This window comes from Megascapheus bottae, chromosome 36, assembly GCF_031878675.1.
Source record: "Megascapheus bottae isolate mThoBot1 chromosome 36, mThoBot2.hap1, whole genome shotgun sequence".
Lineage (NCBI taxonomy): Eukaryota > Metazoa > Chordata > Mammalia > Rodentia > Geomyidae > Megascapheus > Megascapheus bottae.
Genome location: NC_143544.1, coordinates 6,887,358 through 6,909,670, shown reverse-complemented (window position 1 = coordinate 6,909,670; position 22,313 = coordinate 6,887,358). Strand labels below are relative to the sequence as shown.

At 61.7% G+C, this 22,313-nt stretch overlaps 1 protein-coding gene across 1 annotated transcript in view; it reads right to left on the bottom strand.

The window, feature by feature from the left end:
• Positions 1-3,728: 3,728 nt before the first annotated feature.
• Positions 3,729-22,313, bottom strand: part of Lmf1 (lipase maturation factor 1) — a 36,531-nt gene continuing 17,946 nt past the window's right edge. Inside the window, exons 4-11 of the mRNA XM_090324644.1 lie at positions 18,425-18,573; positions 10,518-10,583; positions 9,530-9,697; positions 6,377-6,563; positions 5,944-6,097; positions 5,674-5,857; positions 5,251-5,363; positions 3,729-4,015 (exon numbers count right to left, since the gene is read on the bottom strand). Coding sequence (XP_090180770.1) covers positions 3,826-4,015; positions 5,251-5,363; positions 5,674-5,857; positions 5,944-6,097; positions 6,377-6,563; positions 9,530-9,697; positions 10,518-10,583; positions 18,425-18,573 — 1,211 coding nt within the window. The 3' untranslated portion in view covers positions 3,729-3,825. The remainder of the gene's footprint in view (positions 4,016-5,250; positions 5,364-5,673; positions 5,858-5,943; positions 6,098-6,376; positions 6,564-9,529; positions 9,698-10,517; positions 10,584-18,424; positions 18,574-22,313) is intronic.

The window sequence follows — 22,313 nt, the reverse complement described above, 5'->3', positions numbered from 1 at the left end:
AAGACGGAGGACTGGGGAGGATGGGGGGAGGACTCTAGCAGTTCCTCTCCTGCCTCCTGTTCCCCTGCTCACTGACCGCGGGGCCCTTTGCAGCACAGACGCCAGCTCTCAACCGGGCTCCCGTGCTTGGTGGTGGCTGTGAGCTCTGGACAGAGGCTGGGCGTGGCAGTGAGCGGGGGGCTCTGGCCTCCGTCCCTTCCTGCTGGGCTGTGGGGCGGAGGGGCTGCCCACTCAGCGCCCTCCACGCAGCAGGACGCTTCCTGGGGAAACCACGGTGTGGTTTTGGTAGATGGCCTTTGAGATTTGGTTTTGATTTTTACCGCCAAGAGGAGGCAGAAAAGCCACGGGTCTGGCTCCAGAGCAAACCTACAAGGAAGATGGGCTCTGAGCTTGGATCACAGCCAGCGAGAGTGGACAGGCCTTGGTCGTGGCTGTGTGCGCACGTGTGGCTACCTGGACGGGCGTGAGCTCTAGGCCCGGCCTGCACTCCGCTCCTGGAGTGGGAGCTGGGGTAGCCGTCGGTTCCTGTGCAGGCACCTGGTGGGAGCCAGGCCGTGCTGGGGTGGGCAGAGCCGGCACCATCTACCTCACAACCGCGTCGGGGGTGCCTGTCTGCTGCCCCATCCCCTGCTCGGGGCCCGGGACGGAGGAGAAGGGGCAAGGCTGGCTGCCCAGGCTCTTCCACCCCAAAGCCTCTGACCTTCCGGCTCGGAGCTGGGCCCTGAAACTCATCTGGGGTGAGAGCGTCTCCACAAACTGGCATGCGGTGGGCGTAGGGAATTGGAGCCTGTCCGCGGCTTGGCGAGCCCTGGTCTGCGTGTGAGTGAGCTGCGTGTCCCCGGGTGGGCGTGGCGGCTCAGCCCCTGAGGTGATTGCCCCCTGGGTCGCTCACTGCTGAGGCAGGCCGGGCGCTGTGGCTCAGCTGCAGCCCTAGCTACTCAAGAGGCAGGAACGCCCAGGAGACTCATCTCCTGTTTGGCAGCACAAAGCAGGAGTGGAGTTCTGCCCCCCCCCACGGCTGCCCTGGGGGTGGTCCAGGCCCCAGGCCCTGTCCCACATCTCCAGGAGGGGCAGCTCAGGCTCAGGGATGCAGCTGGCCGGCCCACCCCATGTCACTGGGGCCAGCACTTCTCCAGCTGCGTGGGGACGATTCCCAGCGTGGGGAGAAGGCTGTGGACCACTGTCTCCACCTACTGGACTCGTCTTGGCTCACTGCCCCATCGGTGTGGGCACCCCGGGCCCGGCGGGGCCTGGCCTCCCACCCACATCTGTCCCCGGCCTGTGTGGGGGCAGACGCGGGGTTCTGGGCACAGGTGTGGGCAGTGCCCCAAGCAGCTGGGCTGGAGTGCTGGCCTTGCACTGTGGCACAACTGTGGCGCTGGCTGACCTGGCGGTCCAGCTGTCCCCAGCCTGCCACCGTGTTAACCCTTACGGCTGTGGCCACCGCTGAGAGGCTGCCTGGCATCCTGGGTCCCCAGAGCTGCACTCGCTGCCTTCTATGCAGTCTCCTGCTACCCACACCTGGGCTCGTTCAGCTCCGCCCAGGGGCTGAGGGTGTCGGCCTGGAGCTGCCCCAGTCTTCAGGTCAGAACCACCACCTAGGACCCTGAGCTCGCTTGGTTACCTTTTCAGGTGATGCTTGCATCTTTGCCCAGGGCAGGCCTCAGCCCGTCTCTCCTACACCCTCTCCCATGACGACTGATTCCCCTGTGCCCATGACAGGAGGTGACAGGAATGAGCCACCGCGTTCAGCCTCCTCCAGTTTTATTCTGAGGTCTCCCTACGTTGCCTCAGACTGGCCTGGAACCTCCATGCTGCTCTGCCTGTGGAGTGGCCGGCTGCAGGCCGGGGCCACCGCAGCAGGGGCCCAAGAACCTGACCCCGGGCCCTTGGTGACCCCTGTTTGGGGCCAGTGCTCTAGGCTCACACCTTGCCGTTCTGGGTGGGCTTGGGGACCCTCGGATGACCCCGTGTCTGCAAGAGGGGGCTGAACCGAGCTGACCAGACAAGCCAGGGGCATCTGGTGGACCTCTGTGCCCTCCGGGGAAGAGCTGGCTGGCAGGACACTGGTGACACAGCCAGCCCTGGCCCCACTAGATGTGGGCATGTCCCCACCCCTCCCTGGCTCCCTGAGGCTCAGACAGCTGGCTCCTTAAAATATTAATCACGGTCATTGAGATGCAAATAGCCCAGCTGCATGGCTGGGACCAGGCCCCAAGCAGCCCAGAGCCAGGAGGGGCTGGCGGCCTTCACTGAGGACAGGGCCCGGCCCAGGCAGGTAGATGGCCTATGCCCACCTCCCTTTCCGTCATTCCAGGCTGGGGGCTTGCGGCGAGCCCTGGCTGGCCTGTGAAGCCATCTTCCGCCTTTGCTTCCTGTGGCCCCGGGGTGATGGATGCAGGCCCTCGGCACTGTGGAACATTCTGCCCGAGCTGGTCTCGGACCACTGCCCTCCAGGGGTCCACGTCCCAGGCAGATCACAGGCATGTGCCGCCATCTCACCAAGCGCCTCTTCCTTGTCCTGGGGCGCCATGCCTGCGGGCAGCCTTCACAGCAAGCCGAGGGCTGGTCCTCTTAGGATGGGGCTTCACTGTGCAGTCTCGCCAGCCTCCTGCCCCAGCCTCCTGCCGCTGGGACTTGAGCCACGCACCACGGGCCTGGGCAGGGAGTCAGTGCCTGTCGCCATGGCTTTACGAGATGTTTGGAACCAGGCCATATGCAGCTATCGCAGTCCCTGCGAGTCTGAGACTGGCAGGTCAGGGGCTGCGGCCCCCGGCCTCCTTCCTTACGTGGGCTGTCCGTGATGTGTTTCGGTAGCGTCTTGTGGTTTCCCCCTCACTCTTCTGCTGCATCCCCATCTGGCTCAGTCTCCCCATTTCAGCACCCCCTCCCCAGGCGGGATGACTTTATGGGAAGTGGCTGGTAGAGTGCACGGCCCTCTGCGGTCCTTGACCGGGCCCAGTTTGTGTCACAGGCCCACCTTGCTGTGTTGCCCCTGCTCACAGCAGTGGCAGAGGGAGCAGAGGACCTGTGGCCCCGGGACTAGCCGTGGGCGGGGAGAGGGTGTGAAGGCCTGTGACCCCGGCTGCGCGGGGTGTAAACTGCACAGCCCTGCAGAATGGCCCTGGGTCTCCATCATCCAATCCGTCGGCAGGCGCTGGTCTGACACGGGCACGCACACACGGGAGTCTCACCACCCCACTGAGAGAGGAGCGCCTAGAGGAAGCTGGGTACAGGCCCTTGAGGCCATCCCTGAGGTCAGGTTTCCTGACCTGGGCCCCAGCCTGGCTGCTCCTGATTCCCTGCTTGCCAGGGCTGGGGGGTCCCTGCTCTGCAGCTCTGGGCCTCCAGTCCCCAGCCTGGACTACACCAGCTGCCGCCCTTGCTGAGCACAACCCCCCCACCCTGATGTGCCCCCCTCCCCCAGCCCTGGGCCCCGGCCGGCTCTGCAGACACAGGCGCCCTGTTCCCGGCCGGAACACCAGCTCTCTGTCTGCACCTGGGCCGGCGCCCAGGCCCAGGTCCACACAGGCCTGACTGTGCCTCTACTGAGCCCCTCCAGGGCATGGTGGGCTGGGTGCTGAGACACCATGGAGGTGCTGGCGGTGGGGCCCCTCCAGGGTCCTGTGCCGTCCCAGGCCCTGCTCCCCTGGGACTCTGGTCCAGACCTCGTCAGGCCAGGCTCCCCCGTGGGCCGGACTGGGCCCCGCTGGGGGTGAGGGACTCCGGGTGTCGTTTGCAGGGACGGTCAGCCAGCCGGCAGTGCAGGCGTGGGGCAGGGCCGTGGGACTCCACGCGGAGTGTGGTGCAGTGCAGTCTTGGCCTTTATTCCGGGGTTTGCCTGGGCGGGCGTGGCAGCGGCCAGCCCCGGGCCTCTAAGTAGCCCTGCAGGTCCTCGAGGCGGAGTGGGGGGAAGTAGGGGCCAAGGCGCCTGCGCAGCCACCACTTGCCCTCGGCCGCGTGCCGGCCCCCAGGCTGGCTGAACCGGTACCGGAAGTGCTCTCCACGCACCCACCTGCGGGGACAGAGGACAACCTGGGGCCCGGCCTCCCCTGAGGAGCCTGGGGTCCCGGCGTGTGGGGTCTCTAAGTCAGGACTGGACTTGTTGGTAGGGCATTTGAGTTGAGCTTTGGTGTGTGGGGGGCATCGTTCTGGGGCTTGAACATGGGGCCTGGGCGCTGTCCCTGAGCTCCGTCACTCAAGGCTCTCCGTCACTAGAGTCACAGTTACACTTCTGGCTTTTTTTTTTTTTTTTGCCGGGGCGGGGGAGGGGGATGGTTAATTAGTCTCACAGGCTTTCCTGACCAGGCTGGCTTTGAACTGTGGTCCTCAGATCCCAGGCTTTCACTTGCACAGGTCTCCCCATGCCAACTGTAGCTCTCACTGTTGACCACTGATGTGTCTGGGTGCGTGTGTGACTGAGGGTTCCCTGCTGCCATTTTTTCCTGTCTGGGTGCCCACTTCCAGCTCTTCCTGGGCGACAAGTGGTTTTCTATCTGAACACCGCTTGGGGGCCGGGAAGCCGTCTTTTGTCATTGGCTGGGAAGAGGTATATGGCATCCAGGGGTGCCAGTGGCTGCAGGACAGGGATTTCAGCCGTCCCTGGGACCCGGCAGCCCTGAAAAGTGCCCCTTGGCTGGGCTGTCAGACCCAGCGCAGCTGTGTGGCTGTCCCCACAACCCCGCCTGCCAACCTCGACAGCTGGGGTGGCTGCAGGGCACAGCTGTCCCCAGGCTTTCTCAAGGGAGAACAGGAATGTGTCTGTCAGCCGAGGCCAGCTCAGGACTACGGCTCCTTGCCAAATTTCATTCTCTGAATGGTAGACACTAGCCTTGAGCAAAAGAGCTCAGGCCCAGGGTTCAAGCCCCACAGCCCACGGTAAGCAGGTAAGTGCTGTGCTCTGCGGCGGGTGCTCAGCCGGGTCTGGAGGCAGCCCTGCAGCTCCCTCGCCGCCCGCCCCCCTCTGGCTGTGGGTTCTAGTGCCGCCCGCCCCCAGGCTCCTAGGGACTCCATCTTCCCACAGCAAGTCGTGGTACTGTCACCACGAGCCCCTGCCCTCCCTCCACAGGGCCTGACCTCCACCTGCGGCCCTCGGGGTCAGGCGCACAGTAGGCCTGGAGGGCCGTGAGCCTGTGTGCGCAGGCCCTGCAGCCTCTGCTGGCCTCCACCTCACAGGGCAGCTGAGCGAGGCCACCAGCTGCCCTCACAGGGAGGACCTGGGCCCGCACAGGTGCAGTGGGGTGTGCTCACCTGGGAGGGGCCCGGCCCTGGAAGGGGTTGTGGGCCAGCAGCGACAGGGCCTCGGCGTCCCCCGCCAGGAGCTTGCTGGCCAGGTGTATGATCCACTCGTTGTGCTCGTAGGTCTGGGAGGGAGGCAGTGGGAGGGTCGAGGGCGTCCGGTGCAGTGCTGCCTATCAACCCCGTGACGCCCACTGGCCCTGCCTCCTGCCCTACCTGAGGGCCCCACGCCCTCTCCCTGCAGGCACCGAGCTTGGCTGGCTCGGTCCTGCTTGGGGACTGACTACCTGCTGGCCTGGTGTCCTCCCAGCCAGAGGCTGCTCTGTCCCCACCCACACTCCATGGAAAGATGGTCCACTGTCCCCGTGGAGGTGGACCTGGGGCTGCGTGGCTCCCATTGAGCCTGGGGGAGGGGAGGGGAGGGCCCACGCCCACCTGGAAGGCAGCAAACCACATGAGCCAGTCCAGCCGGTAGTGGTAGGGGGAGATGAGGCAGGGCCGCCTCCAGGGGTCGCCCGGCTTGCACTTGAACTCGTAGTCCTCCCACATGGCGTCGGGCGCGCTGGCGTTGGTGCTGGCTGTGCCCTGCAGGACCACCTCTGTCCGCTCCTTGGTGATGCTGCAGGCGGCAGGACCATGTCACACCCTCCCGGGGGGCCGGGGGGGGGGGGGGGGACGGGAGGCGGGGACGGGGGGCGGGCGTACCTTCCGAAGGCCCCGTAGGTGTTGACGATGCGGAGCGGGCCAAAGGAGGTGTTCATGACCTGCCGGGAGCTGAGCAGGTTGAGGACGACGGGCACACTGAGCCAGGCCACCAGGACAGCCAGGGCCAGGTGGACCAGCTGCCGCACCCTGCAGCCTGGCAGAGGGGGAGGCGTCCTCATCGGAGGGTCCCCGCCCGGGGAGGAGGTGTCCTCACAGGCGGGTGCCCAGCGGGTGGGAGGGGCTGGGACGGCCCTGGCTGACCCCCCCCCCCCCCCGGGCTTAGGGACAGTCTGCAGTGTGTCCCCTTCCGGGCTGTCCTGGCTGTGGTGGACAGGGGCCTGTGCCCTCCCAGGGGCTGGGGCCAGGCAGGCCCTGTTCTGGCTGTGGCGGACCCAGCCTCCCAGCTCAAGGGGACCGGCTAAGTGTCACCTACCGCGAGTCGGCTGTGGTGGGGCCCCTCGGGCCTCCTCCTCCTCCTGCATCTTCAGGACGCAGCCTTTGAGGCCGTGTGGCCCCGAGGGAAACAGGAAGCCCAGCGCCAGGTCGTCGAAGCAGGCCAGGCTGGGCACGATGGTCAGCCAGTTCAGGAAGCTCAGGTTTCCACTGAGGATGAGGACCACCTAGACGGGGCGTGGGCCTGAGTGGGGCCTCCGCCTGGAGCCTGTGCACCCTGGCGGCCCCCACGGGGATGCCGGGCCAGCCCACCGGGCAGTGCCTTGACCCACAGCCGGGATGGCCCTGTCCGGAAAGCTTCCTGGAAACCAGTGGCCACTGGGCTCCCCACCCTGGAGAGAGGAGGTCAGCACGGTGCTCGGTGCTGTGTGCGGGACGGTGTTCCGTGAGGGCGGGGCCCCGCCTGTGCAGGGGATTGAGACAGCACCACGCAGCTATCCTGAGTGGCCTCGGTGTCATGGCCGGCAGGGGAGACGTGGGGCCACAGTCGCCTCCAGAACCCCTGGCATGGTGCTGCAGAGCGGGGGCCAGGCCCCACCTAGGCCGGGTCCCTTGGGAGCGGTTCAGAAAGCTCAGGCATCCGGACCCGGCATCAGTTTGGCATCTCCTGTGCCGTGGGGGCTGCAGTGGTCAGCGGAGAATCCACTGGACCTCTGAACATGGAGGTGGCTTCCACACCACACCCGTGGGCCCCAACTATCACCATTCCACCCCCGTGGGCCCCAAATATCACCACTCCACACCCATGAGACCCAACTATCACCACTCTACTTCACACCTGTGAGCCCTCTCCTCATCACCACTCCACTCCACACCTGTGAGCCCTCTCCTCATCACCACTCCACACCACCCCCGTGACACTCTCCTCATCACCAGGTCACCTCATGATACAGGCCCGGGATCCTCCCTTCCCCTGAGCACAGCACATGGAAAAATGAGTTTAGCATCTCAGGATGCCACACACAGTGGCTGTGCACCCAACCCCTCAGCCAAGACTCAGCCCCACAGTGCTCCAGGCTGGGGCTGGACCCACGACCCCAGCAATACTCCTCTGGGGTCAGCGGTGAGGGTCTGTGTTGAGGCAGAAGCTGGAACCTCCCTAGCCCACCTAACGCTGGATACTGAGGCAGGACACCTGTCCTGCGCTGGCTGGCTGGCTGTGGCCTGCAGGACCTGACTGCTCCAGCGGGGACACCTCTCCTGCACAGCGTCTCCAGGACCGGGCACAGGACAGGAGGCTCAGGACTGCAGAGGCAGTCACGGGCAGGGGCAAGTGGGGGGTAAGTGCTTTTGGGCGCCCAGGGTGCTGGGAGCTGCTGGCCTGGAGAAGTTGGCCCAGGAGAGCAGAGGAAGGGACAGCGCGGCCGCTGAGAGGTCTGTGCAGAATCCTACGACCCACTGCAGCTGGACAGCTGGTGGCCATGCTCGGGGTCGGGCCAGGCCCTCCAGGCTCCCCTCCCTCCTCCCTCCGGCTGTTTTCTCAGCAGGAAGAATGGAATTTGGCACAGAGCTCAGCCTGAGTGCTCCAGAGGGATGTTCTCTTCCTGGTTTCCCTTCAGGGCTGCAGTGCAGCCCATCCGTGCTTACTGCTGGCCAGCGCAGCCTGGCTGCGCTGGCCGCACATGCTGCCATGAGCGAGAGGCGGGGAGATTCAGCCAGGCAGCAGGCACTGCAGGGCCAGCGCAGGGCTGACCTTTGCTGGGCCTGCAGTTCCCACAGGACACGCGTGCTCACGGAACTGCCCATGGAGGACACGCGTGCTCACAGGACCTCTCCTGGAGGACACGTGTTCCCAGGGACTGCCCACAAGGACACACATGGTCACAGGACCGCCTTGGGGTGGCAATTCAGGATTCCCTCATGTCAGGCACAGATGACAAAAGCAGAGGGAATGGCCGGATACAGGCATCCAGAATTTGGTCTGACAGGAATCTCCAAGTCCAGGCACACACTGACCCAAGCCCTAGACCAGGCGGATGGACAGAGGTGAGTGTGTCTGTGCGGGGGCATGCAGGGGGACCACACCCACAGGGAGGAGGTCGCCCCACAGCCAACACCAGCCCCGTGCAGAGACGCCAGTGCCTGGGGGAGGGGGCAGAACTGAGTTCAAGGCCAGACTGGACAAATGTCCAGAAAAAAAATCCACGGTTGTCTTTTGCCATAGCTCTGGGAATGGAGCTGCCGTGGAGTGCGGTGCCCGCGGTGAGGAGGTCACGAGGCCCGGTGGCCGGTGGCCCTCGGCCTCGCAGGGCGGCTGACGTCCCCCGCCCGCTCTTTCTACTTGGCTGCCCTTCTCAGGCCCAGCTGAGCTCTGCTCTGCTCCAGCAGCACCTGCAAGTGAGCACGTGCTGTGGGACACAGGGTGAATGCACATGGCACAGAGAAGCAGTGGAGAGACCCCACGGGAGCCCCCGAGCAGCGCCACACGCACCAGGCAGGACACGGCACCGTGCAGCGGCTCCCTAACCCTAACCAAGCCTCAGACCTGGTCCTGAGATTTCAGAGGACGGCAGCGCCTCTTTGGGCTGAGAACTCTGAAACCCGCTGGGCTGCGCAGACGCTCGGAGAGCTGTGCCAGGCCCGTGTGTCCTCGGTGGGCGGCCCCTCCCGCAGGGCTCTTCCGAGGGGCTGTCCTCATGCCACATCCCACACTAAACCCCGGGGAGTTTGCCCTGGGTAGCAGTGAGGGGACTGACTATCAGTCCACAGAGAGGAGAAAATCCCGCAGCCCGCGGGCAAGAGATGAGAAGCCCAGCTGAGCTCAGCATCCACCACGACTGAGCACAGGATGAAGCCTCGCATGCAGAAACAAGAAATCCTGACGGCTGGACACGTGGGCAGAGCCCTCACAAAGCATCGCCTGGACTGAGGGGCGGGGAAGGAGGCCCTGTGTCTCTGCTGGCCACGTTAAGGACTGGACAGCAGGAGGCAGGGCCTGCCATGCCACCAGGCACACAGGGCCACCATTCTTGGTGTTCTGATGCCTGAACGAGACTCCAGGAACGCGACCTGGCCCGGGCCAGTGCAGCGTGCCAGCCCCATGGGCCCTCGCTGCCCTGGGTGGAGTCCGCCCTGGGGGGAGGGCCATCCGAGTGCAGGGGTGGCTGCCCCACTGGGGCGCCGGGTGGCCTACCTGGAACAGGATCTGCAGCACTCCGTGCGTGATGCACATCCGGCGCCCCAGGAACAGGAAGAAGGGGACCAGCAGCTCCAGGACGTGGTTGCTGAGCGTCTCAAAGCGGTGGAACCACCACGGCGAGCGGTGCAGGTAGTAGGCCAGCGGGTTGGGCACCGGCTGCGTCTGCGGGGACAGAGGGGCGGTGAGCCCTGGGTGGCCTGCGGGCCCCGAGAAGCGAGTTTGTCCTCTGTTTAAAAACCTCTTCCACACACTGGAGGTGGAGGAGATGCCGCTGCACCATGTGTGCTGCCAAACTGGGCGCAAGGAACCCTGGGTGGGGCGGCGAGAAACAAGCATTAATGTCGGCTGTCTGCAGGCAGAAGGGCCAGGAAGGGCAGGAGAGGGGCGAGTCTGCCTCCGGTCCTCCCAGGCTGACTGGACCACGAGGTGCTCAGCAGCCTGTGCAGGCCTCAGCCACAGTGGCGGTCCCTGTCCTAGCCCTCGTGTCCCCAAGAAAACAAACCGTGCTGGCTGGTGGACAGAGCCAAGCCTCCCACTTTCCCACCGTGTGGACACGGGGCTGTGGTGGCCTCCCGTCAGGCCTCCTGGGGTCGCCAGCAGCTCCCCACAAGCAGACGGAGTCTCCTGGTCTCCCTGCTGCCCCGACTGGCCTCACTCACAATCTGATTGCAGCCTTCCAGCCTTCCTGATCCCTACACGTGGCTTTCGAGCATGTTTGAAACGTCACGTGAAGGGGCTGGGACAGACATGTGATAATAAATCCTAAAACCACAGAAATTAAGTAACTAGCAATTATAGCTAATAAACCAAGATAGGAAAACAAGTCATGAGAATATTGTATTCACCCAAAAAAAGGCAGAATGTGTGTGTGTATATATGTATATAAATATATGTGTGTGTGTGTGTATACAATCCCGGGGCTTGAACTCAGGGCCTGGGCACTGCAGGAGGTCCGCCCAGGGAAAGGGCTGGCCAAGCTCACCTCATAGTGGAAGTCCATGCAGGTGAGGTCCCGCCAGCACCGGTCTCCCCGGACCTTGATGAGGCCCTGCAGAGGCAAAGAGCAGACCACTGAGTGGGGCCAGAGGACAGACATGAGGACGCCGTGACCCACGCCGTGTACGTGGATGAGCACAGAACAGTGCACGACGACACTGAGGACAGAGGGCCCTCGCATACGCCAGACTGTGGGCTATGAGCGGAGCGGGGGGGCGGGGGCGAGGATGTGGGACGGGGAAGGCGGGCTTGGGCTCTCCCCACCACCTGGCCACTGCCCCAGGGGCTCTCTGCTGGTCAGGGCACAGGCACAGGTGGAGGAACAGCGAGGAGCAGACAAGACTGAAGCCGTGGACAGCGGGACTTCTGCCCAGCAGCTGCCCCCACCCATGCATGTCCCAGGAGGACTCCAGGGCCCCAGGGGGACGCCAGGGCCCCGTTCCCTTTCTCTTGTAAGTCTTCTTGGTGCCTCAGTTGGAGTCACATTCCATCCAGTTTCTGTGCCTCCCATACTAAGCAAACTGAAAGGAAGAAACAGCTTCACCACCACACATCCACTCATCATCTCCACCATTCACTTATCACCCCCACCATCCATCTATTCATCTACTCATCATCCACACCATCCATCCATCCATCCATCCATCAATCCATCCACTCATCATCCACACCATCCATCCATCCATCCATCCACTCATCATCCCCCCACCATCTACTCATCATCCTCACCATCCATCCATCCATCCATCCACTCATCATCCCCACACCATCTACTCATCATCCACCCATCCATCCATCCATCCACTCATCCCTACCATCCATCTATCCCTCCATCCATCCATCCATCCATCCACTCATCATCCCTACCATCTATCCATCTATCCATCCATCCATCCATCCATCCACTCATCATCCTCACCATCCATCCATCCATCCATCCACTCATCATCCTCACCATCCATTCATCCATCCACTCATCATCCACAGCATCCATCCATCCACCCATCCACTCATCATCCTCACCATCCATCCATCCATCCACTCATCATCCTCACCATCCATCCATCCATCCATCCACTCATCATCCTCACCATCCATCCATCCATCCATCCACTCATCATCCTCACCATCCATTCATCCATCCACTCATCATCCACAGCATCCATCCATCCACCCATCCACTCATCATCCTCACCATCCATCCATCCATCCACTCATCATCCTCACCATCCATCCATCCATCCATCCACTCATCATCCTCACCATCCACACCATCCATCCATCCATCCATCCACTCACTCATCACCCCCCATCCATCCATCCATCCATCCACTCATCATCCTCACCATCCATCCATCCATCCATCCACTCATCATCCTCACCATCCATTCATCCATCCACTCATCATCCACAGCATCCATCCATCCACCCATCCACTCATCATCCTCACCATCCATCCATCCATCCACTCATCATCCTCACCATCCATCCATCCATCCATCCACTCATCATCCACAGCATCCATCCATCCACCCATCCACTCATCATCCTCACCATCCATCCATCCATCCACTCATCATCCTCACCATCCATCCATCCATCCATCCACTCATCATCCTCACCATCCATCCATCCATCCATCCATCCATCCATCCACTCATCATCCTCACCATCCATTCATCCATCCACTCATCATCCACAGCATCCATCCATCCACTCATCATCCTCACCATCCATCCACCCATCCACTCATCATCCTCACCATCCATCCATCCATCCACTCATCATCCCCCCACCATCTACTCATCATCCACACCATCCATCCATCCATCCATCCATCCACTCATCATTCCCACCATCCATCCATCTACTCATCATCCACACCATCCATCCATCCATCCACTCATCACCCCCCATCCACCCATGTATTCATCTACTCATCATCCTCACCATCCATCTATCCATCCATCCATCCATCTACTCATCATCTTTACCATCCATCTATCCATCCATCCATCCACTCATCATCCCCACCATCGATCCATCGATCCATCCACCCATCCATCTACTCATCATCCTCACCATCCATCCATCCATCCATCCATCCATCCACTCATTATCCTCACCATCCATCTATCCATCGATCCATCCATCCATCCACTCCTCATCCCTCCCTCCCTCCATCCATCCATTTTCTGCCTGCTCACCGCTCTCCCACTGCTCTGTGTTTACCATCATCATCCATCGTTCACCATCATCTACTCACTCAGCCACCCACCTACCACCTACACATCATCGGCGCAGCCTCCATCTCCTTGTCCTTCCTCCACTCTCCGTCTATCCCACCCATCGTGTCCCCACTGTGCTGATCCTGGAGGAAGCATGGCTGTGGGCTGACACCGTGGAGCTCAGGAAGGAAGCTGGGCGGCGGAGGCCCGGGCTGGGGCAGGCAGTGCAGGAGTTACCACTGAGGTTTGTGCGGCTGTCCAGCAAGTCAGCCTGCCCAGGGCAGGGCAGTACTAGACTGGAACCCACAGGGTGGAAATGGGGGGAGCTTCCCCCTGGTTCCCTGGGGGATGGAGACGCAGCCCAGGGGCCAGGACACGGGAGCCCAGCTGGCTCCTGCGGGAGCACGTGTTGTCACTGGGGCTGCACACGACCGCACCCGAGGAGCTGAGGCCACATCCTGCCTCAGCAGCCACATCTCCAGGTACTGCGGGCTCGGCTCCCCATCACCCTCCCTGTCTGCCAGCACGGGGAGCCACGTGGCGCGGGGCACAGAGCAGGGCGCTGAGCGGGGCATGGATGTCCCAGGGTGCTGCTATTTAAAGGCTTGCTGCATGAGTTGCTCTGACAACCAACCACTTCTAGAACACAGTGAGCTTCCTTAGAACACCAACTCCAGAAACGGCGGCTGGCTGCAGCCTGCCCTCCGAGTGTGTGGCTGTGAACGTGGGTCTGGACCGGTCGGCTGTGCCGGCTGCCCACCACAGGACAGCCACCCCTCCAGCCGGGAAGCTCGGCGCCACCCCAGGCCCAGGAACCAGCACCGCACCCGAATCCCTCACCCCTGGGGCAAACCAGGAGGGGAAAAGACAGAATGACTAACGTCATTCTAATTCCAAGCTGATAAGAGACACTTGAAAACCCGAGGGGAATGGGGGGTGGGGGGATAGAGGGGATGGGGGCTCTGGGATAGGGAGGATGGGGGACGGAGGGGATGGATGATGGAGGGGATGGGGGGTGGAGGATGGAGGGGATGAGGGATGGAGGATGGAGGGGATGAGGGATGGAGGATATGGGGGATGGAGGGATGGAGGGGATGGAGGATGGAGGGGATGAGATAGAGGATGGAGGATGGAGGGGATGAGATAGAGGATGGAGGATAGAGGGGATGGAGGATGGAGGGGGTGGAGGATGGAGGGGATGAGGGATGGAGGATGGAGGGGATGGAGGCTGGAGGGGATGGAGGCTGGAGGGGATGGGGGATGGAGGATGGAGGATATGGGGGACGAGGGAAGGGGTGGGGGATGGAGGGAGGGTGCATGCTCTCTGCTGCACCACAGACACCAGCGTTCCCACGGGGCCTTTCTCCTAGAGAAGTATCAGAGGAACAAAGGCTTCTTTGAGCCCTTTCAACCCAAAATTAATTTTGGAAAAAAAAAAAAAAAGGCCAAGATTGGTCATCCCACGCCTGATGCAGAGGAGCAGCTGACCTTCCGGGGCCCCACCTGGGTGTAAGTTTCTCAAACCCCCGGCCTCGGGCACCTGAGGAAACAGCCCGATGTCCACATCCAGGAACTCAGGAACTCCTGACCAGGGGCTGGAGGAGAGGCCGAGGAGTCCGAAAGCACTCTGGTTGCACTGGGGGCCAGTGACTACCGCAGAGCCCGAGGGCTGGCTCTCACTGTGCTGGGCTGAGAGGGGGCGGAGGCCAGCCTGGGATGGCCGAGTTCCCGTGATGCCTCTGAGGAGGCTCCCGAAGCCGGAAGAAAGCCCCTTTCTTCAGTTCTGCCCACGTTAATGCAATAAAACAAATTAGGGTGATTGCTCTCATTTCGGAGTGAGGGTGCCGGCACAGCGGGGCAGGGCCTTCGTTTGATGCCGTCTGCTCAGGGACAGGCGCATTCCGATGCTGATTTCATTATACTTAATCAGATTTGACGAGAGGAGAAGCCTGGAGACAGCAAAGCCTTTTTGTCTCTGCTCCTTAGCAAGCGTCTCGCTCTTCTGTGCTAATGGTGTCTCCCGCCTGCTCCCTAGCTGTCAGCGCCACCCACAGAGCCACGCCTGCCACAGCCAGGCCTCCCACTTTTAAAATGGTTCTGTGCACCCAGTCGGAACAGGCAGGGGACCCCTGTCCACACTGCTCTCCCACTCACCACCCCAGGCCACGCCGGTCTCCTGTCGGGGCCGTGACCTGGGCTCCACGCTGGGAGGGCTACAATGTCCCTGAAGCCCAGGCGACGTGATGCTTCCTATTCTGCAGGTGACCAGGACCAAGGCCACGTCACAGCGTGCGGGCCGGGGCTTGCCCGGCCCCTCCGGTGGGGGCGTGGCGCTCCTCCGTGGCCTGGACCCGTGGTCCCGTGATCCTCACCACTTGAAACAGTGAGCTCTGACGTGGCTGCCACGCAGGCGCCGGGGCCGAATGGGCGACAGAGCCTCACAGAGCCTCAGGCTTTCACCCCCTGCTGCTCAATTCTGTGCTCCACTTGGCACAAGGCAACCCTGCCACCACAGAGACCCCAGGCGGGACCCCCACACCCCGCCGAGGTCCGGGTGTCTGTGCTCTGTGGCTCTGAGCTGTGTCCACACTTGCTGCCGGGCAGGGACCTGGACGGGGGTCTGCGGGGGTCTTCAACGTGGTCATCATGATGCCCAGCTTCTTCCGCCAAGGTCGAGTTCCAGTAACTTGGCGATGGAGGCTGGCTGGCCCAGAACGGCAAGCTTCTCACTCTCCACCACCCATGCAGCTGGGACGGCAGGCGCACACCACCACCCGAGGCAGCGGCTGGCACGGGGTCTCACGAGCGTGTCTGCCTAGGCCGGCTCCAACCGTAATCCACACGTTCTCCTCCTTTTCGGTATCTGCTGAGATAAAACTCTTCGCCTTTATTTCGGTTGCCACAGTGAAAGACATTAAATCATTTTCAACTGTTAAACCAACCTTGCATTCCCAAGATAAACCACATCTTTTATGTGGCCAGGTTTGAATTGCCAATTTTTTTTTTAAGGGCTTCGCACCTTTGTTTGCAGGGATACTGAGTCCAATTTTCTGTCCTGCAACGTCCCCATGGGGCTTGACGTCACGGCCACACGGTCACTGAACCACGGGAGGCAGCAAGCCCTTCTTCAGCTGCCTTATCTCCCCCTGCACTGCTCAGCTTACCACTGAAGCTGGGGGCCGAGCTTTCGTTCTAGAACAGTCTTCTTCTATTTCAAATTCAATCTCTTTAGCAGATGCGGATGGGGCAGATTTCCTGTTTCCTTTCGTCTCCGTTTTGGTTGTTGTGTTTTTCAAGGGCTCTCAGCTGTCAGATCCGTGGCCCTAAAGCACCCTCCGACACAGCTGAGGCGAGGGCGCTCGCAGGGCTGGGCCGGGCACCTGGCGGAGGCGCCTGGCTGCTCCAAGTTCTGACCCAGAGCTATTGCGCCTGTGGGCTTCTCTCCATTCTTCGGCAGTCAGAGGCTGGGACAGTCTGCACGTGGGTCGTCTGCGCCCCGCCTCCTGGGGGCAGGAGCCTGCAACGGCATGGACGATGCCTGCCACTGTTTTCTGTGGCCGGCAGGCTGGGTCACCACACTGCCAAGAGTTCTGTAAGCTTCTATTCTGTCCCTGCTGCCTCCCTGTGGCACCCGCTCTGCTACAGCCGCTGCAAATGGGTACAAGCTGGGATCTGCTCACTCAGTGGTGTTGTGAATCGCTAACATGTGGAGCAAACAGGAAAATGGCAGTAGGGGAAATGATAACATAAACACTAGGGCGGGAGGGAGGGTTGGGCAGCGGACAATGCAGACCCAGCGGTGGACAATGCAGGTGCAGCACGGCTCCCCGGGACCCGCTGGCCTGGCCTCCTTCCCTCTCCTCACCATCATGCGCGACAGACAGTTGCAGGTTGTGTCCACAATGCCATTTCCAAATGCTCTTCTCCTGATGTCCGTGGGCTCTGGCTGGTGCTTACAGCAGAGCAGGGGCTGCCAGGCCCAGGGCAGCGTCTGCACGCCTCCTCCTGACAGGAGGCGGAGCAGGGAGAGGCCGTGCGGGGAGAGGTGAGGCGACCTCCAGCTCTCAGCTGGACCCCCTGAAAGCAGGGTCTCCCTCAGGCATTATTCAGGCCTGAGAATTCTCAGCAATAATGACACTGGCTCAGTTCCCAGAATCTCGGCGACTGAGTGTTAACCCGACACGCAGCACAATTCATCAGGACAAAGTAATCTAGAGCAGGCCCAGCCCAAGCACACATGGAAAACCCATCCTGGGCCCCGGACAGCGCAGCCTCAGACAGGGAGCTCAGCTGGGAGAACACAACTCCACCATGCACTCTCTCCATGCAGCACCGACCAAGACTGAGGGGGAGGGCAGGGCGTGTGTGTGATCTTTTGGCCAATCTCCACCCTGCTTACCATTTCCTAAGTAAATGGGCTGAAGTAGCTGCACCTCAGCAGAGAACGGGGGGCAGCAGGAGAAGTGCTGTCCTGGGGAGTGGCCCAGGCCAGTCGGGGTCCAGTTGGGGACTGGGGGAGCACAGGCAGCCACAGGACTGTGCTGTCCCCCCAGACGAGGTGGGGAGACCCTGCTACGTCTGTGCCCTGCACAGCCTGTGGCTGTGAGGTATGGGTGCGGGGAGAGGGGGAAGCGGAAGCCTGGCGTCACTGGGAGCTGGAGCCAGGTGCCAGGGCCCCCCAGTCCTCGGAGCCCACTCTGTGAGCTCCCCGTGCAGGGTGGCGTGGCGGCACAGTCCACCCTCCTCCCGGGGGACCATGGTGCCACCCCAGCCTCCACCCCTGAGGGGAGCTCCCCCTGCCTGGGGCGGGGAGGCAAGCCCATGGGGCACAGGGACAGGAGGTGGATGAAGGGCAGGGCCTCCCCCCCTCATCCTGCCAGAGGACCAGCCTGGCCTCTGCTGGAGTCAGGCAAAGGACGCCAGCCCCCACCCAGCTGTAAGGGAGTCTGCAGTCCCCTGCGGGGGGGCCAACAGAGATCAGGTGCTCTTCTCCCAACCCAGCACCCTCTCCTCACTGCTGCCAGAGCCACCATCACCCTGTGAACCCCACCGTGGTTCTGGGCGGCTCCAGTCCAGGCTGGAGGCAGAGGAGGCCAGGGCCACCCCGCAGCTGTGCCGCTCGTCCCCGAGCCCCTCACCCCCACTGAAGCGACGACTGTCCCACCGGAGACTGTCGTGTAATTGCACCTTTTAGAGCACCTGGTAATTTATATCCAGCTGGCATTAACAGTCAATCAAAATGTCATAAAAGGCTTCAGAATGTGCTAATAATGACTTGCCGTCTCTCCCAGGCATCATGGTGCTTTCAACTCTTGGCATCAGAGCCACGCATGGAACAGCCTGGTGACTTCTCCACCATCCGCCTCCGGGGCCTGGCCTGCCTACCTCAGCGGTGCCCTGCTGAGGAGGCTGCTGGTGAAAGGACCCCGCCCGCTCCTCCTCAGACCCTCCCAGAGGGGGCCCAGAGCCCTGGCTGCCGCACGCTGGCCCTGGAGATGCTGCATGAGTGCTCAGAGCAGGCCCCGAGTGCCAGAGACGGCAGCAGCCGGGCCAGGCCAGGCCAGGCCGGGCAGCCTGGGTCGGCGAGGGACACCCCAGCCGCCTCCAGCCCCGCCGTGCTTCAGGAGGGACGTTTCCTGAGGGGATGGCCACGAGTTCCACTCACCGCTCCGAGCATGATCCTGAAAATCAGCCACCGGAAGCCCCAGAGGACGATGCGGGACGGCGGGGTGGACGCGGGCAGTCGGGACAGGGTCCAGAGCGGGCACAGGAAGATGCCCAGGAACCCCGTCTCCAGCAGCTGTGACTCCCACCCTACAGTGAGAGGAGGAGAGGAGGGGACGGTGAGGTCAGCGGAAGCACAGCCACGCCGGTTCTCCCGCAGCGCAGCCCAGCACGTGAGGCGGTGGCACGGCGTGCGTGTGTGTGCCAGGAGGTCAACGCAGCAGCCCAGCATCTCCACAGTGGCCTTGGGCATCCCGGTAGCCTGCCCGGCTGCCCTGGCGGAGAGGGCCCGGCCCTGTCCAGGCCCACGTGCCTGCCCTCCTGCGGGGCCAGCAGCACAGTCTGAGCCCCTGGACCTGCTGAACCCAGGGGCTGGAGGCTCCCGGCTGGGTAACCTACCCCTTGATCTGTATCTGTCACCCCCTTCCCTGCTTTTGTTGTTGTTGTTGTGGGGCTTGAACTCGGGGCCTGGGTGCTGTCCTTGGGCTTCTTTTATGCTCAAGGCTAGCGCTCTACCACTCCTCAGCTCTCAGCCTCCTTAGTATCTAGGATTACAGGTGTGAGCCACTTAAAATATAGTTATGTTTCATAGGTGAGGTACCAAGGATTACAGGCACACAGCCGACGTCTTCTTGCCTTTATTTTTCCCAATGTCCCATTTTGGCCTGGCTGGCCTGTCCTGGGATTCTTCTGGTTACCTTTCTTCCCTAGCTGAGAGGGGGCTCTCCTGAACTTGGCCTTGAACCCCCCCTCCTGAGTAGCTGGGATTACAGGCATGGGCCACCACGGCCACACAGGAGCCTACTGTTCATTCGGTTTGCACGAAACAACGTTGAGCTTTGAACGATTCCCCTGGGGATGCATGCCAGTGCGGACATGGCACCATGCCCAGAAGCCCTCCATTGGCAGGGCCCAGCTGGGAAAGAGAATCGGAGCCAGGGGCCCCTGGGTCCAAGAGACCCCCTTCTCCCTAAGCCCCCAGGCTGCCCGACGACTCCCCAGGCCCATTCTTCCTGCTGGAACTGGCATGGACTACGCCGGGCCCAGAGCCCATGAACTCACAGGTACGCAGAATCTCAGGGTGGCACGGGCCGCTCCCTAGCGGCTGCCAGCCTCACTGGTTTCCTGCAGGGCTCTTGGAGACCCCGGCCCACTGCGGCTGCAGGGCTCTCAGAGGGCTCGGATGGCCAACCGACATGTGAGTGTGCAGGAACAGGGAGAAGCTGGGAGAAATGAGAAGGGAAGGCGGACGCCTACGAGGGGACGGGGCAGAGGGGAGCCCCTCCTGCTATACCCCGGACTTCTCTGCACATTCTAAAACAAAGAACTTAAGCACTAAATAGCATTCACTTCTAACACCAAGTACGAAATGGATATTCACAAGGCCACAGACCACAAGTAAAGGATTCAGTAGATAAGACGCGGAGACACATGCCCAGGGCTGCATTCCTTATCAAGTGCAGCTCCTCCTCCTCCAGGGCTGGCAGTGCCTGCAAAGCAGTCCTCCCCCTGGGTGGGGGGGGGGCTGAGAGCCCCATCACATCATGAGAGGCACCCCCAACCCTGGGCAGCACCCCACACTGCCAAGGTCGCAGAGCTTCGGGGTGATGCTCTCCCCGAAGCCGGGAGTGTAACCATCCACTCGTTCCGTGCAGAGGTGGGGCAGAATGACACGAACCAAGGTGCTGACCCCATGGCCGAGCCGGCCGCGCCTGGGGCGGGCGGAGGGTGACAGGCGGGGTCTTCATCCAGGGCCTCAGGCCCGGGGCGGCTCTGGGGAGGGAAGGGTGGCAGCCCCATCTGCTCGTGTTTTCGGCTGGGATCTGAGGAGTCCAGCAGCTGCTCAGCACACAGGGAGGCCATTGTTCTCTGCTTCAGCATAGTAGAGGATGCATCCCCAGAAAAAAATAAAATAAAGTAACCAGCGCGCTGCCAGGGCGCTTCCACGGGCCAGGCTCTGGTGGAAGCGCTGGTTCAGTGCTGTTGTCAGGCATACCGGGTCCTTGTGGTGTGGACAGACACGAGAAGGCACCTTCTGCAGGTCACAGGGGCTGGAGATGGGGCAGACCTGGCCCCGTGCCACCCATTGCCCCGGGGCCTTTTGTCAGCTGAGAAGCCCCACACCACTCCCAGCCTGGGCCTAAAACTTGGGCCTTCACTGGCGGGGACGAAGGTGCCTGGCGTTCGCTCTTCCCCCAGGCCCGGTGCCAGCCTGTGTGTCAGGGTGCGGGGCTCTGGCTGCGGGGCTTAGCTTGGCAGATGCACTCGGCTATAGCTGAGCAGTCTCCGTGCTGAGCCGCCTGGACCCACTGGACCCACTGGAGGTGACGCACACAGGTGACATCCGGGAAAGAACACCGGAGCAAGAGCTGCTCTGTCCAAGACCAGGCCCCTCCATCCAGAAGGAAAGCCATTTCAACATCCACAGCCCAAAGCCCCCAATGGCTACTCTCAGAAGAAAACTGCAGCCTGGTCTCACGAGCTTTGTCAAAACTACCATCTCAGCTACTTAGAAAGAATAATTAAGTGTAGCACAGATGGATCCTTCAAAAGTGACAGCCACCATCCACGTGAGAAACAGGAAATCCATTAGCTCAGCCGTTAAAAACAGGGAGAAGGGGGCAACGTGCTCCCCCTGACTGGCTGTCACTCCAGCGTGGAACGCCCGCCCTCCGCCACCTCCCTGGAGGGAGCCAGGAGCTTTTAAAAGTTTCCCTCATTTTTGTAGGTTATATTTTAGGTTGAGAAGTTAAGAAATAACACACCAAAACCTCGTTCTGCACTACTGCTGGCAGAAAAGAGCCCTGGCCTCACAGACGGCACAGGGGTACGGAGTGGCCCACATGGGTGGTGACGTCACCGGGGAGGCCAGCTGCCAGCTCTGGCAGAACGTGACCACGGTGCCAGGCCCCCGGGGACGTGCGGTGGATTGGAATGCTCCACACTACAGCCTGCCCTCCGTGGAATGTCGCTACTGAGCCTCCACGCAGATGACAGGCGGACGGCCCCACCCATCAAGTGCCACTGAGTTTCTAAGGGCACTGCGGGCACCGCTCAGAGGTGTGTCCAGGCAGGACCCCGCGGCTCTCAGGAGACTCAGTGCCCATCTGAATACCTAGGACTCCCTTGGCGGGGCACAAGAGCTGACGTGACTCCTGCGGAAGCCTGCTGCTGTGGCTGGGCCCTCTGCACTCCCCTGCTCACACTCCCTGGTGTTAGCAGAGACCACACCGTGGCTCAGAAGCCTGCTGGGCGTGGGGGGGGCGGGGGCCTCCCACGTCACATAAGAACATTTCCTGTCAGGTGGAGCTGACTGACCTGCTGAGGGCGGGTGAGCCACTGGGGTCAGAATTTAAAGCACAGATTAGCCAGTAAATGGGAGCTCATTTTCTTTTTTGTTGTAATGACCTTTGAACTCAGGGCCTGCGCCTGCACGCTGGCATTCTACCACTTGAGCCATGCCTCCAGCCTTACCTTTGCCCCCATTTTCTTGAGATACTGATTTTCCAACTTGTCTGCCTGGGCTGGTCTTGAACAGAACTCTTCCTAACTCTTCACTTCTCAGGTAGCTAGGATTTACAGGCATGAAATAGCAGCACCCAGCTGGAAATGCATTTCCTAGTGGATGGATGTTTCTGGAAGAGCTGGCTAAAGGCTTCGCGCTTTCAATATAATTACAGCAATTCCACGCTTCCAATCCTGAAGCTTTCAGCAAATCGTTAACATGTATTGTAAGGGTGTCCTTGGGCACTGCAGAGACAGGAAGTGACCTCTACAACCCGCATGCCCTCTTCGTGACCCCCAGGGGTCCCCATGCCCGTCACGGTGCT